The sequence below is a fragment of the Simochromis diagramma genome, unplaced genomic scaffold, assembly GCF_900408965.1.
Source record: "Simochromis diagramma unplaced genomic scaffold, fSimDia1.1 OVJJ01000685.1, whole genome shotgun sequence".
NCBI classification, from domain to species: Eukaryota; Metazoa; Chordata; class Actinopteri; order Cichliformes; family Cichlidae; genus Simochromis; species Simochromis diagramma.
Genome location: NW_024387477.1, coordinates 395,364 through 414,302, shown reverse-complemented (window position 1 = coordinate 414,302; position 18,939 = coordinate 395,364). Strand labels below are relative to the sequence as shown.

Here is an 18,939-nt window from a genome sequence, read left to right as displayed (position 1 = left end):
CTCTCACAGATAGGAATATAATAAAAGTCCATTTCTGAAAGTGTAAATATGTATAATTTAACTATGTAGAACTATAAGAGTCAAAAAAGTACACTCACTGAACGTGTTGTTAGGTACACCTTGTTACTACTTGTTATGATGATTTCTGATATGAGGTTCAGTTCTACGGTGGTGATCGCAGGGTGTGCACAGGTCAAGTGCCACTATGACCCTCCAGAAAATAACGAGGACAGGGGATGATCGTTCAGCTCTTTAATGGCAGATTTAGCGTGGGTGTGGGTATGTGTGTGTGTGTGGTTCTACAAACAGAATGGAAAACAGAACACAAATTACAATCAAATTATAGACAACAATAATCACCATATAACATATTACAGCCACATACTTGTCTTATAGGCCCTAATACTAAGCTGGCGGCTTTTACTTATAGTCTGAACCATATTTGGCAACAAAGAAAATAAACATCTTCCCATCACTTAACTCTTGTGCCCCACTCACTTATGATGCCAACTAAAGAAGGCAAATACACATAACAAATCACCAACTCAAACTGAACTCAGTTTGGCCTAGGCGAACTTAGCTTAGCTTAGCCCGCTTAGCTTAGCTTAGCGATAACTTGGCTTATAGAAAATGTACAAACAGAGGATGTCCAGAGCAAGAAAACATACAGGCTATCCTTCTTACACAAGAAATATCCTGTAACTCACCAGTCTTATGGACGCTCACTCTCATTGAACCCACATAAACTGCTCCCGAGCATAACTTGTGATTCACACTGCCTTCATGAACACCATTTTCCATCCCAGTCAAACATTACTCACAAAACGGCCGCGCCCTCTAGTGGCGAGGTAGAAAACTGCATCACAGTCCTGCCTTCAGAACACTACTGGATTAGTGCTAATTAATAAAGTTGCTGGTGAGCAGTGTTGCCACAGTTACTTTGAAAAAGTAATATATTACGGACTACTGATTACTCCTTCCAAAAGTAACTTCGTTACTTTACTGATTACTTTATTTTTAAAGTAACTAAGTTAGATTACTAGTTACTTTATTAGTTACTTTCAGAAGCTGCCAATAACACTCCCCACTGCCTCAACATAAAAACATCAACCGATTTTGCCAATACTCACTTTATTGGAAGTGTATTTTAACAGTAATGTCAACAATATATCTCCTGACATTTGAAGTTGAACTTAAAACTTTTTTCCTGACAGAAATACTTGTTTGTATGAAAATAAAGACAGTCTTGTTACTTCACTTAACATAAATACTTTTTTATAAAAAAAACAAACAAACAAACAAACAAACAAAGAGTCTTTCTTGACTTCCCTTAAGATACTTTTTATACCATCCACATGTAAGCACTATTGTCCGCTTTTGTAACTTTGGACTAATCTTATGAAAAAAAAAAAGAGACTGCAGGTCCAACTTAAATTGCCTTACTTCCTTGCAGGTAATTGTTTTAAGTTAATCAACTTGAAAACTTTAATAAGTTTATTAAGTGACTTTGATAAACTTAACTATTTACAAGTAATTGAATTATTTAAATTGGATTCCCCATTCTCTGTTTTTTCAGTATATGTTGTCATCGCATGTTATGGGGGAAACAGTAGAGTGGAGCGAGTAAACCAGTGGTTGTACCTCATTAACAGAAGCTTCTCAAACCTTTTGTCAGAAAGTCGATTTCTTTTAGGCGTGAGCACCAAACCTCCCAGACTAAAAAGTCGCTCCACAGGAGCACTTGATGGGGTTGGAGTGTTATACTTTAAAAAAATTGTCTTTATGCTTGAAAATTTATGCAGAATCTGAAGGTCGTAGCCTGACATCAGGTAGTCCATGACTTCTTTTTCTGCAGAATAGGTCTCCTCCTCTGGCTCTGCCTCAAAAGTGAAAAAGTCCATCTCACCTTGGCTGCTAGATGTAGTAGCACTGGGCACACTGGCAGGGTTTTTTGCCAGAGGAGCAGTGGTGCAACACTCTGCTGTCAGAAGCTGTTTTACTCGCTCCCTCCTTCCTGCATCTCTCAGCCATCGGAGTTTGAATTTTGGACAACTGGCAGCTGCAAGAAGGGCATCTTTGTCATCCAGCACACCGGCGAAACGAGTCTGAATAGCCTAAAAAACATAATTGATATTTTTATGCCTACAATTTATTATGTTATTGAATTATTTGCAAACCATGCCTAATATGAGATCAGTATTATGGATTTATTTTGTTTTAGGTTACTTGTAAACATTTTAATTGTTTTAATCTTATTTTTCAATGATAATTAATATTCTGTTCCATGTTTGTGAATTGTATGAAGCAAAAAATCTGACTAATTTCAAGATAGAGCGTACCTGTACAATGGCATCTGGAAGGCCTGCAGTCATCCTGGAGAGGTCATCTTTCACAGCCTGGGTCTTCTGCATCAGAACTTCAAGTGTTGGTAGTAAAGTTCCATATGGACAGTCGCCTTGTAAAATGTCCAGTGCTGCAGTCAGAGGTTTCATGGCCATGCAGTACTCATGCAGGAACTGGTATTCTTGATCTTTGAAGCACTTCAGTCCTAGCTTTGTGCACAGAGTATTCAGCTCACCCATGGGGATTTCTGCAATTCTCTTTACAGCATCAAAAAAGGAATTCCACCTTGTGGATGTTGGTATTAGGAGCTTTCTTTTGCTGATTTCTTCCACTGTTTCTGATGCAAGTGTAGATCTACTCGATTTGGTCCAAAGAGCTGTGCATTTTGCTGTGCTGCTCCTATACACAGCCCTGCTCTCTGCATTGGTTGTTAAATGTTTCTCCACATCACGTGTGCAAATTATGTTGATGGTGTGCGAAGCACACCTGCGGTGCGGGGGAAGAGACAGCTGACCATCACTTTCATTCTCAGCCGAGAGGATTTCTGACAGATCAGAAAAAGTGACATCATCGTCTTTGGGGCTGGACTCTTCCTCCTCCGTCTCATCATCGGACTCCGTGACAGGATGATAAACTTGAAACGCCTTAACAAAGTTGGATCCATTATCAGTAACTGTTGCAACTACTTTGTTGAGTAATCCATAAGAGGAGTGGATGTTTTCGATTTCTGTACCAATGACATCATACGTGTGTCTACCACGAATTCGCCTACATGCTAATGCAACCTTGTGACGCTCTAATGTGGTTCTACTGATCCAGTGGAGCGTTACTCCCATATAGCTTCTGTTGTTAGCAGTCCAAATATCCGCGGTAGTTGAAACAAAGTCAATCTCATTCAGTGTGGCCTTCAAATTTCTCTCCATTTCTGTAAACTCCTTCTCCAAGTAAGAAGTAAAAGTCGTTCGGTGAGGCAGCTCGGCATTAACAGAAGTAGGGATCTTTTTTATTATGGCACGAAACGAGGGCGAGTCAACAGTGTTTATAGGTAGCATTTCTTCTACAATATACTGCGCGACCAACTTCTTCAATTCTTCATCACTTACTGGTTTTGCACCAAAGTCCAACTTTTGTTGTTTGGGGGGTGTAGGACCTTCTGCGGAAGTCACGGCTCTCTGCTTCGGACCACTTGGTGGGACTCTCTCTGTGAGTTTGACTGTGCTGTGCTGCGACTCCAAATGTTTCTTTAAGTTTGACGTAGTGTTTTTGAAGGTAGATAACACTTTTTCGCCAACACAGAGTGTACAACGAACCTTAATATTTAAATCTTTAGTTGACAGAAACTCAAAATAGTGACCATATTTCCAGCTAAAGAACGAACATCTCTCTCCCTCCATTGTTGTTTACACTTTTTTACGTCGCTGGCTGCTTGTGAGCGGGAAACGTGACCTGTCGCTTATGTGACGTTTCACGACACGTATGCGTTTGTCATCCGCTGAGACGAAAAGAAGAAACCAAATCTTTTTGCTTAAAAAAATAGTAACGCACAGTGGTTTGGACAAGTAACTTTAATCTGACTACTGTTATGGAAATAGTAACGCGTTAGATTAGTCGTTACTGAAAAAGTGGTCATATTCGGAGTAACGCGTTACTAAGCAACGCGTTACCGGCATCACTGCTGGTGAGTATACGATCGGTGGTGCAATCCCCAAATCATGCCACAGTAATAACAAGTACCCAAAGGTAAAGAGGGAACATTTAGACAAAAACGTGAGGAAACTGCCTTATTTGTTGGATAGCCAACACAGGAGGTACATGTATGCCCCTATGCAGTAGAAGGTACACATTTGTACTTCCTGTCAATGAAATTCTAATCTAGAAGAAGTGATGCAAGCCCAACATCTAAAACCTGTCTGGTTGCTGCTCGAGCAGCATGCAGCAAGGGGACAGGCACAGGTCAGAGTCCAAAAACCATTCAAAGCCATTCTAGCAACACCAAGATCGAACGAACTACTTAGTTTAAAGCTAAGTAAGCTAACAAACTACTTAGAAACTAAAATGTCCCTTAGGGATAACGTCATGCTCCATCTATTACATTTTGTGGGTCCATGCTTGCATTCTTTGTAAAGCTTTAGTCATTCAGTTGAAAAAAAACTTTAACCAAAGTAGAGATGGTAAAATATCCTTCAATTCGAAGGAGCCAAATAAAAGAAGAAGAAGAAAGGTTGGGCTGTTGCCGGCCTCATGATTCTGTTGTGGCTGTATCAGAATGAAAAGCTAAAAAAAGAACGAGGCTAAAAGCTCCAGAGTTCAATTAGAGGGATGTTTCTTTTATGTTTCTTGACTGTTTCTCAGTGTATATTTTGACTCTATTGTGATATACGCCTTGCCTCGAACCACATCTCCCATTAGGGACAATTACATTTTCTTTTGAAGCATGAAGGAACAGCATCTAAAACATCCTGAAAAAGGTCTAAAGACTGAAAGACTGCCGGTACAGAGAAGAAGAAGAAAAAAGAAAAGAAAAACATCTGACTTCCTGCCTCCCACGCGCTCTTTACTTGTCAGAGAGTTTGAATGTTAAGCCTGTGGCGGTGGCAGATTATCTTTTTTCAGCTCTTTGGGAGGTGTTTCTGCCTTCATTAGACCTGTGCTGTTATTCCTTTAGGTGGTGCATCTTAGCAGTAGGTGGGAGCCTGGGAATACCTCTGAAACAGGTACGACTGCAACAACAAATCGGAGACTGCGTCCTAAGTGCTTGTTTAACTACAAGATGCGTTCTCTGTTCTCAGGAATAGAGACAGTTTCCGTCTCCGATACAAGTTCATTATCCAACAGCTGGTGTTTGAAACGTTTATGTATGCAATATATATATATATATATGTGTGTGTGTGTGGAATATACATGATCAGAGGGATGTACTGGGTTAAAGTTTGGCATCTGACAGTGCAAACGGACCCATGCTCAGAATATACCGACTGCAGGGGGAAAAATGGCCCCTTCAGGTCAGCTGTCAAACATTGGTAGGTGTTAAATCACAGGAGGACAGGCAGAATAGAGGCTTGTTTCTGTAGATGATACAATTTGGGGGTTTCTATTTATAGAAGGATAGGAAGGTGGGAGGAGAGAGGAAATGAGACGCAAATGACCTCAGCATATTGACAGCCCAGATCTTACAAGCATGTATCGCAGAAAAGCAGAGGCTGATGGGAAATTAGCACATTGCCACTCCAAAGTGAAGTCCTGGTTGGGACTACTCTTAGTTAACACAAAGCAAGAGGAGGAACTAACTTGTAACTCTGCTAAAGGTTGTAAATCCTCTTTTTCACCTGGTTGCCTGGACATTAAACTAACACCTGGGACAGCAGCCATTTGTAAATCTCTACAGTGCCTCAGCAGTTTTTAGGTCCAGATGCTTTTCAAGCACTAAAGATGTCAGAACTAAAATACAGATTACAAGACATTTAAAAAAATAAAATGTTACTATATTTAGTAGTAAATATAATAATAATAAAGCATAAAAGGAAAATTGTACCAGAAAAAGTAGATGACTCCCCCTTGAGTGACACATTTGATTCCATTTCAGTGCACTTTGTTTTTAATGAGTCGGTAACTACCTCCAGTGGTAATCTTGGGAGAATCCGCAGAGCATCTTGGGTGCACTCGCATGCGTATTTGATGTGTCTCTGCTCTGTCTGAACACAGCGCGAGAACCCAGGATGCTTGTTAATGCCAGATGCCAGCATGTAGACAGAGGGTCTATTCCTCCCAGTAGGTCTGGGACATAAAGACACACAGACATGCTTCTTCTAAGCCATGTAGTAAAACACTGGCACAGGCAGATGTTTGCAGTTTTGTACTCACTTTAACAACTCCTGTGATGCAAATCAGGTCAGCATGATCCAGACACTCTTTGAAATGACGACATAAAGGAAAGGAAATAAAATAGAAATCAAACAATCATTGTCATTGTTTGTAGTCAGACAGTTTTAATGTTTCCCTTCTTTCTTTACCTATTTAGTAACAAAGTGATACTGGTTTTGAAACATTGTCTGAGGCTGTGAATATTGGCTATGATCAATTAGGTTTTAAAATTAAATCATCTTATTTAAAAACTCCTAAAGGCTTGCACAGTTGTACTAAGGTACGACAGCAAATTAAGTGGAACATCTCTGTTTGTCCCACTTACACTTGAGTTTTGAATATTTTATTTAATTTTTCATGGAAGAAATCCTAAATATTTTTTCCTCTTTCTTCCTTTTTAAAATGAGACCTTTAAAGAAAAAGTGGACCATACATTCCCCGGAGCGTGAATTTGTCTGTGAATGGCTGAATTTTTCTTGCAGCCGAATAGTTATATAATAGCATTGGTGTTCATACAGGTATATGTGCCTTTTTCTTATATTACACACTTGATTACACATGATGGCCAAAACATAAAGCGATGAAATATCGAAATATTCTTGAAGCAGACTGTTTATCGGCTAAATGAAGCTTAGCAGGTGTGTCATCAGGAAAACTAGTCATTTGTTGTTCAATCATTGTTACCGCAGTTGAACTCATTACCTGCTTCAGGCTGGGCTGCAGGAGTCCGACAAAAAGAAAGCAAAGAAACATCCTCCAGCTGCAAACTATACAGTTTTCAACCCTGCTGCCTCTTTTCAAAACTGTTGTCGTAAAAAATAATTCATTTTTGTAAAGTGATTACATTAAGATTTGAAATATTTTTCCCATAAAATGTAAACAGTATCTTGGCTTTATTTTTCCCCTTAACACGTTGTAATATGACAGAGAAGACAGAGAAAACACTGTCGTCTGCATGCAGAAGCCACTGCTCGGGAGGCACCTCGTTGTTGGAAATTCATAGAGCTGTATATATGACTTCCACAATAAGCTGTAGTTTTATCATAGCTTCTTATTTTGTTGGGTTTTTGAGGATCGTGTTCTCAAGTGAGTCTTCACAGCAAAGAGAGCTGACCTGGTAGCAGGCATCTAATACGTGAGTCTGAGCACTACTACAAGTTATCATGTGTCAGACAAATTACGTAATTGCCATTAAATCATCTGACAAATGTTTACTGAGGTCATCAGGGAAGGGAGCGTTTTTTTTTTTCCATAGACTTCTATTTAAAAAGTTACGTGAGCAACCACTGGTGTCGCCTCCTGCTGTGCATTAAAGAGAATGGCAATAAGGCACATCCTCATTGGCTGTACTTTGCTATGTCAGTGTTTATATCTATGTTCCCTTTTTTAATGGGAGTAAGGAGACATGTTTAAACAAGAGTGTCTCCATGGAAGTTAGTGTTGTTCATGATAAACGTTACGGTTTTTAAATTTGAAATTACTATCAAGTGCAACATTCTTCTTTGATCTGTTGTACTAAATTCCCCAAATATATAGATGTGTGACTTCTCTCCAATATTATTGAACTATGTGGCAGATGTTCCTGTGGTGCTCAAAGTGACATTGTGTTTCAAACTGTATTTCTTTATTGATTATATACATATATATCTTTTTATGTTCAAATGAAGGTAGATATCTCTACAGCAACTGTCTCCACATTTGGCCAATTCACAGCATACTGACCAAAGAATATTTGGACTTTTACACATGTTTACTACAAAATCAAAGGCAAAGCTAACTGTTAAAAGCTTCCCACAAAACAAAAAATTCATCCTGAGCGTACGGCCCAGTTGCTGGTAAATATTAGAAACGTATTTATGTTTAGTGTATGCACACTGTGTGACTTGCACAAAGGACTTTGAAACACAAGGCAGACAGTGTGTCTGAGTTGTTTGCAGACAGAAGCCTTTTAGATCAACAGATCAAAGACCAGCCAGCTCCATAATAAATACATCCAACTCCTCTACAGGGTCAGTCAACTGACAAAACGAGAGAGAGGGAGAGAATGAAAGAGGTTGTGTTTGCACTGAAGAGAAACTTGCATAATGCTGTAAATTCAAGTGAGTTTTAATTAAAAATAATAACCCTGTTTGATGTGTGGTGTTAGATAAATCTCACAGAAACTAAAAGAAACTGACATTTTCAATCTTAATCTCTGTTGCTGTCTAAGAATATGATCTAAAACTGTCAGTCTCTTTTCAGAATCTGAGCTTTGGTGTATAGCTGGGAGGTGAAACAAATGTGGTAAGATTACCACAATGGTTATAATGATTAATGACAAACTGACAAGTCATTAGCCAGTTTGATTAAGGGTTGACAATTAAGACTGGCTACATTTGGGTGTTATACTATGGTATGCTAGTAATAATGTATCTGCTGTGATGAGGAGCAGAAACCTCTGACTGAAAAGATCAGCCCTACCTGACTATCACTCCAGATAGAGTTTTTTAAGATGCTTCACAAAACATTACAGAGCCCAGTTACATTACTGTGCAGACCTCATTTCTTTATATCTTGCCAGGAAAATGCACTCTAAGAACTAAAACTGATAATTACTTAAATATTTTGGTGCAACACTTTTACACTCAAAAATAATGAGTAAATGCAAAAACAATCACATCTCTTAAATACACCTTATTAATTGAGTAAATCCAACTAAAATGGAATAAGTTGTTATGAACAATTAAAGATGTTACAGTAACATACAAAATTGAGTAAATACAATTGAAAATGTAAGTTAAAACAACAGTAACCAGAAGTTCAAACTACATAAAATATTAATTAGGAAATGCTGAAATGCTTGGCACATTTAACCTACACCATTACAATTATTTGTTTTTAAATAATGGTTCAATTTACTTAATATTTTTAAGTTAACTTAAGCAAAAACGTTAATTACAATTAAGTGTTTATTTTATACATACATACATACATACATACGAAAAAAGAACCACGTCAGTTCAACATTGTTCACAATGATTTATTTTAAACAGCTTTTTTGTGAATCACACATTTAGCAAATTCCTTCTCTGAACACAGTGAGCTGAAATCTGTTCTACATTCAGTGGATAAAACTTGGATAAAATTTCAGTCACAACAGCCTCATATAATAAAATTGCATCCAAATTGGCATGCTTGATAAAACTCTGTAAAACTGGCATATTGATGCTAACAACAAGAAAAATGTACCTGCCATACAAAGAATAAAAGTGGCTCAAGTGAACGCAGTGCTTTACCTTTTCAGAAAAGGTCAAATGACAAAAATAAAATTAAGATCCCAAAAAAATATAAATCCTGAAAAAACAAAACAACAACAACAAAAAAAAAAAAAAACACATTTGCACTGTGACATAGTTTTTGAACATCTTTTTTTGATTCCAAAAAATTGGGAAGATTATAACTAAAGAGTGACCAAAAAACATCCATAATTTATATAAAAAGGTTGCAAAAAGGATTGCGCAAAAAAAAAAAAAAAAAAAAAAAAAAAACATACAGAAGATACTCTCCCATTTACACCTTAATGTGAATCTGGAAAGTTAATACAAAAACACAGTTTATGGTACAAACATTATTTATGAACAGGAATGTCAACACAATGTAATGCCGCAACTGAACCTTTTGATGAGCATTACATGTCACTTAACAAGTCTAACACTTTAAGCACAGCCCTGTGAAATTATGTCTACAATGAACAGAGGTCATTTTTCAGTCTTTGAACCTTGACAGAAAGGTTTCCTGGATCCAGCTCCATGAACACTTTTTGAAATGCTTCAAATGTGCATTTGAAATTCTTGGGGTATTTCAGATCCAGAGCATAGCACAGTCCCAAAAGATAGCAACAGGCTTTGCTCAGATTCCCAAGTTTGCCCAGAACAGTAACGCCTTCAATAACAATACCCACATCAGTAGGTTCGCCTGACCTGTCTTGATTCTGCAGCAGGTAAATCTTCATCACCTCCTCAGCCACAGCCTCTTCAACAAAGACAGCATCAGCACAGTCCTTTAAAAAGAGAAACAACTGTTTTAAGCTCACATATTTCCAAACATTGAAACAAAAAGTTTCATTTGTATGACATCACCGGTACTCATAATATGTGGACACTGTGCTCCAAAATCTTTGAGCAAATGCTATTCTTTTGTATGCTTTGAAGTGTTTTTTTTTTTTTTCTTTAGAACAGTATCTTAAAACTTTTCTATGATCTCACAAGCTAAAATAAACTACTAATATTCCTAAAACAGATTTATTGCACCAACCTCAAAGGTTTTGATTAAGGCACTTGGATCCTCTCCCAGATGGTCAATGAGACATCTGATGATGACTTCTCGTTTTTTCTCGATGGAATTTCCACTCTGTAAAACAGGAAGTCTCAACTGAGGCAAAATTTGCACATTTAAAACATGACTTACCATTTCTAGCTTAAACATAACTATTTTTTTTTCTGTTGTTGACCTGTTTTCACACCCACCATCAAGGTAAGAACACCTGTGGAGCTAAAATATTGAACAGAAACCTAAGAAAAGCCGTTTTTAGTGGAAGGGCCTCTTCAATGCTGTGTTGGAACGTTTTTGTGGTTAGAAAATGCAATCTTTCTTACCTGAAGCAGAAGGTTTAACTGTGCCCTGTGGCGTTGTCCAGCAGAACCTTTCTTGGCTTGAAACAAGGACAGGAGTTTGGATGAATACAAGTCCAACGATGACATGAACTTTGGTTCAAGGTTCAGGGTCGTGATCCTATGAAACTCTGCACTGACCTGGATGGGAGAGGACAAAAAACCAAGGACAAAAATCTGAAGGCCAAAATTCTGATTCAATCAAAAAAAAAAAAAAAATCTTTAAGTGGAACTACCATTTTTTGCAACCTGGACCTTATTTTCTAACATGCAAAAGATTAATTTACTCATCCAGACATAAATCCATATAAGTGGAGTTGTTTCTGTCTCTTATATCTTGAAGCAAAGGGACCATCAGGACTAAGGGCTGCACATAAAGGACTACAGTGACATATTTTTTCAGCCAATTCACTGACAAAAGACTGATCAATATTACAGTTATTCTTAATAAGAATATCACTTATTGACTTTGGAATATACTGAAGTGATAATGTGCAGATATAACTGAGCTGTTCCACCAAGTCATCCACACATTTACCAGAAACATTATAGATGCTTTCCAGTTTTAACAAGAGCACACCAATATTTTTCAAAATTTCATTTGTTGTTTCCCTTTCACAACCAAGTTCAATGGTGACATCCAAGTCCTCGTGATCTTCTAATTCCAGTGCTGGTAAGAAGATTTCATTAGATGTACTGACAGTTTGCTTTGAAATCAAGTTAGTTTTAAAGTGCTTCCATGAACAAAATCTGTGCTTTTGACTTCTGTGAGTCGCATAAGTCCCACAAATGTTTGTCTTAAACTCACAACCATCAAAAACACACTCTATGGTTTCATGGCTTTTCAAATGGGAATTTATATGTTGAAAATAGTCTTTTGTGTTTGGGTAAAAAGAGTCACAGATTTTACATCTAATAGTTGGAAGGACCTCACACTCTTCCGTTTCATGCGAACTGTGAGACCTAGACAAGTGTGAGCGTAAGGCACCCCATGTCTTAAAAGAGCAAGGACAATTCAAATGAAGACAGGGTATGGAATAGCCATGACCAAATGTACCATGTTTCACTCGATAATGTTTGAGTAGTGACACTTTTGATGACTCCTCATGTTTGCAGAGTTTACACTGCCATCTCATCACCTGTGACCTAAAAAATTGTGAGAAAATATGTCTCACAGTATGAAGATGACAGAATGGTGTATAACCATATTTACACAGTTTTTGTATGACTAACTGATTGAATAACCAATACTCACTACCAATTCAGGTGGAGGATACAACTTACAAATAAGTCAACATGGAACAAAGTACAATACTTATTAACCACATTGAAATAATCTGAATCACATCACCACGCTGTATAAATAAAAAGATAGTATGGTGACACTAGTTGACAGACCATGAACTCATCAATATATTTACCGAACTGAAAAATTCTCAAAATTTAGATTTGGCATTTGTATGACTAAAATAACCCACCACAAAACCAGTATAAATATTTAGGTGGTATCACCATCCACTACTCAGCTTGTATAAAACAATATCATATCATTCCAAAATTTAACACACCAAGTCCTCTGAGTAAAATTACCTGCTTTACTTTGTAGTTGATGCAGATTTTTTTCTCCTGGTGGTGAAGATGGTGCTGAAAAAATACAAATCAAAACTTTATCATTACAAAACATGTCACTGAGTAATCTGCCATAACATCAATCTCTTATAAGAAATTTTAGCTTGGATTGAAATAAACATTTATTTATGTTAATTGGGAGTAACTATACTGGAAATGATGGTACTTTTGGCTTGACCCAAAGGACCAAAGCTTTTTTTTTTTCATTATTTTCTGGGATCTGAAAGGAAGTAGGGCCCCGAGTCTAAATTTACTTAAGGCCCCATAGTACTTTGGACCGGCCCTGGATGAGGTAATCTGCTGACCCGGGCGGTCCTCTCAGCGTTCTCTCAAAAACTGGCCCTGTTCGGGACAAAGATGAAAGCAGCGTCTTATATGCTCTGAAAGACCCCACATAGAACAAGAAAGCTAAGCAGCATGGTTGCTGCTATGAACTGTTCCGCGGGCAGGTCTTCTTAGTTACCAAAGCCATTGATGACGTCTGTTCATCTCCTCCTGAACAACCTGACGGAGTGAGTCAGGCCGCGTGACTACCGCAGCTCCCGCACCCGACTCAACAGGGCCATTTTCTAGAAATGTCTGAGCACACCTGCTTTCACGTGGTTCCTAAAATGCCCCCGATTAAACGGTCAGGTCGCTGGTACCGGGACATTCCAGTCAAATTACCCGGAACGCAGATAGCGACTCGGAACGTAAAAGGATAAAAGGGCGCGGTTTCCCGTCGCCTTGACTGGAAGACTGGTTGAAAACTTAAATTAACGTGCACAAACACGCTGCGAAAATTGAGCCACCATGACAAACGCTTTCTTCAGAACATGTTATAAAAGAACGGTGTGGATAAAGACAGCTAATGTAAGAATTGGTCACTTACCTGAAAACGTTACCAAGTCTGCAGTGGATGTGTGTCTGTCTCGTTCAACGTGCAGAAAATCTCCCATGAGGCCATGCTCCTCGCGCGCGGTACATGCCAAAGGTCATTAGTCTTACTCAAAGTTTTAAGTTAGTATTGGGGGACAAAATTATATTGATTTTGAACCATTAATAATTAAAGTTAAAGACAATGATAAGTATGAATACCAGTGTCTCAGTTATTTTGAGTACTTTCTATGAGATATATTGAGTAGATTTAAATAATGCACCCTGTGTTTCAAATACAGAATTTTTTCTTTTAAATAAACTTGAACAAAAGAGCTCAGTTCAACTCAAAAACTGGTGTTGGAAATTTAAGCATTCTTTTCAGTATTTTCAACTCAAGATAACACTTTTGTGATTTTCAAAGATTTAATCAAGGTCATCTAACTTAGAATTATAATGATATTTACTAAGCCCCTGAATAATTTTTTAGGGTGTGGGAAATGAAGACATTGTGTGCATGCTAGCATTACCTGGAGTCTGATTAGCAACATTTAAATTTTTCAGCATCACAAAACAGACAATGAACACACTCCTCTCGCACCTTTAATGTAACAACTGCTCAAAAACAATTAATGGAACGCCTGAATAATCTTTGATTGTTTTGGTGTTAAATGGTTAGTAGCAGATCAATGTTACATCTCTTTGTTCTCAAGAAATAACAGAATGCTTGTCAGTGAAGATTTTTCACTGATGTTTCTTTCATCCAAATCGGATGTGTTGTTTTTTAATGTGTGTTGTCTTTTTTTTTTTTTTTTTTGGTCAATATCCGGGAAATTAAGTATTTAAGTTCAGCTGAGCTGCAGATTAAACATTTTCAGATTTTTTTTGCTCTTTCGATTATTGCCGTAGTTAATTATGTTTTTATTTAAAAATCCTTTGAAGAACTCTTAACTCTGCTATCCGTCTTTGTTGTATGCTTCATTAATTCACAGCGTATTCTCTTTTTTACCACTAGGTGCAAGATTGAGGATTTTGTTTAGCATTTTGTTTTTGCTCTGCTGCAGTCTTTTTAAAATAATTCTAAGCACAAACATACCAGCCTTGCATCTATTAACTACTTTTCTTCTGGGTCCAAGCACCTGGCATTTATATTCCATGGTTACTTCAATGCCTACTTTTTTGCTGGACAATATTATTTGTTATTGAATTCCAGGGACCAAACACATATGCTGAAAATAGACTTCTCTGTAAGCATTTTTATAGATGGCAATATTCAGGAGCAATAAACGTGGCAATTAGCAGGGATTTGTGTCCATTCATTTTGCTGTTATTCAAATCAAATCAAAATCAAATCAAATCACTTTTATTGTCACATCACATGTGCAGGTACATTGGTACAGCACATGTGAGTGAAATTCTTGTGTGCGAGCTTCACAAGCAACAGAGTTGTGCAAAATACAATAATGTAAACAAGCAAAATACAAGAATGGCTACATCTGAAACTAATAAATATATGTACAATATATAATAGTATATGCATTTCTGGATGTGTATACTAAATATTTTTCTACGTGTGTGTGTGTGTGTGTGTGTGTGTGTGTGTGTGTGTGTGTGTACACATATTTTACAAATTAAATAGAGTAAACAATAAATAAAATATATAAAATAAAATATACAGAGTGAGACATGTGCAAAACAGTGGCATTACTGTACAGTGTGGAGTGCATAATGTTAAAGTTCCAGTAGTGAAGCTGAGGTGTCTATGAAGTGTTCAGCAGTCTGATGGCCTGATGGAAAAAGCTGTCTCTCAGTCTGCTGGTATGGGACCGGATGCTGCAGAACCTCCTTCCTGATGGAAGTAGTCTGAACAGTTTATGGCTGGGGTGACTGGAGTCCTTGATGATCCTCCCCGCTTTCCTCAGGCACCGCTTCCTGTAGATGTCTTGGAGGGAGGGAAGCTCACCTCCAATTATCCGTTCAGAGCACCGCACTACTCGCTGGAGAGCTTTGCAGTTGTAGGCGGTGCTGTTGCCATACCAGGTGGTGATGCATCCAGTGAGGATGCTCTCAATGGCACAGTGATAGAAGGTCCTGAGGATGCGGGGGCTCATGCGGAATCTTTTCAGTCTCCTGAGAAAGAAGAGGCGCTGCTGCGCCTTCTTCACTGTTTTGTTTGTGTGTACTGACCATGTAAGATCCTCAGCCAGATGTACACCAAGGAACCGGAAGCTGCTCACTCTCTCCACAGCAGCGCCGTTGATGGTGATGGGGGTGTGTACTTCTCTGCACCTCCGGAAGTCCACTATCAACTCCTTTGTCTTTGCGACGTTGAGGGTGAGATGGTTGTCTTGACACCAGTGGGTCAGGGCGCTGACCTCCTCCCTGTAAGCTGTCTCATCACTGTTGGTGATAAGACCTACCACTGTAGTGTCGTCCGCAAACTTCACAATGATGTTGGAGTTGTTAGTGGCCGTGCAGTCGTAGGTGTAGAGTGAGTACAGGAGAGGGCTCAGTACACACCCCTGTGGAGCACCAGTGTTCAGTGTGACGGGGGATGAGGTGATGCTGCCCAGTCTGACCACTTGGCGTCTGTCAGACAGGAAGCTAAGGATCCAGCTGCAGAGGGAGCTGCTCAGTCCTAGATCCTGCAGTTTCCTGTCCAGCTTCGAGGGAACGATGGTATTGAATGCTGAGCTGTAATCTACAAACAGCATTCTCACATACGTGTCTCTCTTCTCCAGGTGTGACAGGGCAGTATGTAGTGTCAGGGCTATGGCATCATCAGTGGACCTGTTGTGGCGGTATGCGAACTGTAGAGGGTCCAGTGAGTCGGGTAGTGCAGAGCAGATGAAGTCCCTGACCAGCTTCTCGAAGCATTTGCTTACGATGGGGGTCAGGGCTACAGGTCGCCAGTCGTTCAATGAGGAGATGGTGGAGGATTTGGGTACAGGGACGATGGTGGCCATTTTGAAGCAGGCTGGGACTACAGACAGAGAGAGGGAAAGGTTGAAGATGTGCGTGAACACTCCAGCCAGCTGAGCCGCGCATGACTTGAGGACGCGGCCGGGAATCCCGTCCGGACCAGTAGCTTTGCGTGCGTTCACCTTCCTGAAGCACCTCCGCACATCCTCCTCAGACACAGTGTGCGCACTGACGTCATCCGCGGTGCGCACACTGTCCGGTCTCATGGTGTTCACTGCGTCGAATCTAGCGTAGAATACGTTTAGATCCTCACACAGAGAGGCCGTGGTCTGCGGTGTGCTGGTTTTCCCTCTAAAGTCTGTGATCGTGTTTAGTCCCTGCCACATACTCCGAGGGTTGTCAAACTGTTGCTCCACCCTGTCGCTGTACTCACGTTTGGCTGCTTTGATCGTCTTCCGGAGTTGGTAATGTGCGTGTTTGTAGTCCGATGTGTTCGCGGAGGCAAAGGCGGTGCTCCGTGCCGCCAGTGCCGCGCGAACATCTCCGTTAATCCAGGGTTTTTGATTTGGGAAGGATTTAACTGTTCTGGATGGGACGACATCTTCCACGCATTTCCTGATAAATCCGCAGACTGAGTCTGTGTATTCATCAATGTCCCTAGCAGCCACGTGAAACATTTCCCAGTCCGCGTGATCAAAACAGTCCCGCAGCGCAGACTCCGATTGGTCCGTCCAACAGTGCACCGCCCTCCGGGTTGGAGCTTCCTGTTTCAGCTTCTGCCTGTAGGCAGGCAGGAGCAGGATGGAGCGGTGATCTGATTGGCCGAATGGGGCGTGGGGGAGGGCTTTGTACGCATCCCAGAAAGAGGTGTAGCAGTGGTCGAGTAGCCGATCTCCACGAGTGTTAAAATGGATGTGTTGGTGGAGTTTGGGTGAGACTTTCTTCAGGTTTCCCTTATTAAAGTCTCCGGCTGTGATAAACGCTGCCTCTGGGTGTGCGGTTTCCTCGCTGCTGATCGCGCTGTACAGTTCCCTGAGTGCTCGGTCAGTGTCGGCTTGTGGGGGAATGTAAACAGCCGTAATAATCACTGCTGTAAATTCCCTCGGTAGCCAGAATGGCCGGCACTTAATCATCAGGTACTCCAGGTCCGGTGCGCAGAAGGATTTGACCGGGTGCACGTTCGCATAATCACACCAGCTGTTGTTGATCATGAAACACACACCACCGCCTCTGCTTTTCCCAGTAAGATTCCTGTGACCTGTCCGCGCGATGCACGGAGAACCCCGGTAGTTGTATTGCGGAGTCCGGTACCTTGTCCGATAGCCAGGTTTCTGTGAGGCAGATCACGCAGCAGTCCCGCATCTCTCGCTGGAATGAGATCCGTGCCCGAAGCTCGCACAGCTTGTTCTCCAGAGACTGCACATTAGCCAGTAATAAACTGGGTAACGGTGGTCTGTTAGTGCGCCGTCTCAGTCGAACCAGAACGCCAGATCTTCTCCCTCTGCGTCGGCGTTTGCGGCCTCCAGGGCCAGAGAACAAAGGCGTCTCAGGTGAGATGAATGGGGGGTCTGCAAACGGAGCGTCCGTGTTGCAAAACTTGAACTCCGGAAAGTTATAAGAAAGACCGTCTTTTATGTCCAGTAAGGTTTGTCGGTCGTACACAAGGAGACATGTGCTACTCGCGAAAAAATAAAGGAAAAGTAAAATTAAACACAGAAAAAAGCTGTTGCTTGGGGGAGCTCGCGACAAGGCTGCCATACTCGGCGCCATCTTGTTTCCTTAAAAACCCTGGTTTGTCATGTAAATAGATTCTTCTGGTAGTCTCCATTATTCGTGAGGACTAAATTACCTTTTCCCACTTTCAGCTTTCTGTAGTCATACCAGCCCCATAAGCTCGCTCGTGCTCACGTTTGACAAAGTTAATATAGGAATGCATTATGACTGCAACCCAAGGAAAATAAATTAGTAAAGAAAACAGCCATGAGAGTTCACCCTACGTTTACATGTTTACATATTAAAATAGATCACAAGAAATTAGATTGCAGTAATGTTATTACAACGATGGAAAAGAATTTGTTACTTCATTGATTAGGAATTAATGCGGAGAATAAATAATTTGGAAAGGAGCGTTATTCAGCCTGATGTTTTATTCTGCAGAACGCTGAGATCAGAGTCGAGAAATGTCTCTGCTGCTCCAACTTTGTGTATGTGCGCATGAGTGTGTATGGCATGTTCAAAATGTAGAGTTCATCCTCCCAGCTGTTATTTGCTGCTAAAATTAGCTGGATGGTTCCAACAAGAGCAAACACTAAGAATTAAAGGCAAACGGGATCAGAGAGCCAAGTAAAGAAAAAGGGAAAAGGAAGAAATTAGAGGAAATCTGGGTAGTAGCAGACAGAGAGGGAAAGACTGACGAGAGAGTTAGCGGGAAGCACGTGATGCAAAAGTCTGCTTTCCAGCCTCAAGTTGCCTGGAGTTATTCACGAGACCACCAGCTGAGCATGGGACACACACACACACACACACACTCTGCATAAATATATATAGAAATGTTCCAAATGATCACATTTCCAATTCAAAAGTGCCAAAGAATCGTATAGACAAAATGTGCTGGTTAGAGGATTCCTCTTTTCACAAAAGGCCCTGAAGGCAGTCACATAAAAGACAAAGAATAAAAATC

The 18,939-nt window shown here is 40.1% G+C and overlaps 1 protein-coding gene and 1 long non-coding RNA gene across 2 annotated transcripts; both read right to left on the bottom strand.

Moving 5' to 3' along the window:
* Positions 1–237: 237 nt before the first annotated feature.
* LOC120724294 lies at positions 238–17,168 on the bottom strand. The gene is made up of 4 exons (XR_005693879.1): positions 17,158–17,168; positions 12,531–12,541; positions 4,891–4,895; positions 238–883 (listed from the first exon to the last, which is right to left on the bottom strand). It is a non-coding gene; the product is annotated as an uncharacterized LOC120724294 (long non-coding RNA).
* On the bottom strand, positions 1,288–4,030 carry LOC120724292. Its single transcript, XM_040016407.1, has 2 exons — positions 2,340–4,030; positions 1,288–2,114 (listed from the first exon to the last, which is right to left on the bottom strand). The coding sequence occupies exons 1-2, from the start codon at positions 3,735–3,737 to the stop codon at positions 1,596–1,598; spliced, it is 1,917 nt and encodes a 638-aa protein (XP_039872341.1). The 5' UTR covers positions 3,738–4,030; the 3' UTR covers positions 1,288–1,595.
* Positions 17,169–18,939: the final 1,771 nt, after the last annotated feature.

Coding starts and splice junctions, on each gene's coding strand:
- LOC120724292 (XM_040016407.1), bottom strand. CDS start 3,737: ATGGAGGGAGAGAGATGTTCGTTCTTTAGCTGGAAATATGGTCACTAT. Junction 2,115..2,339: donor TTCCAGATGCCATTGTACAG/GTACGCTCTATC, acceptor TATGTTTTTTAG/GCTATTCAGACTCGTTTCGC.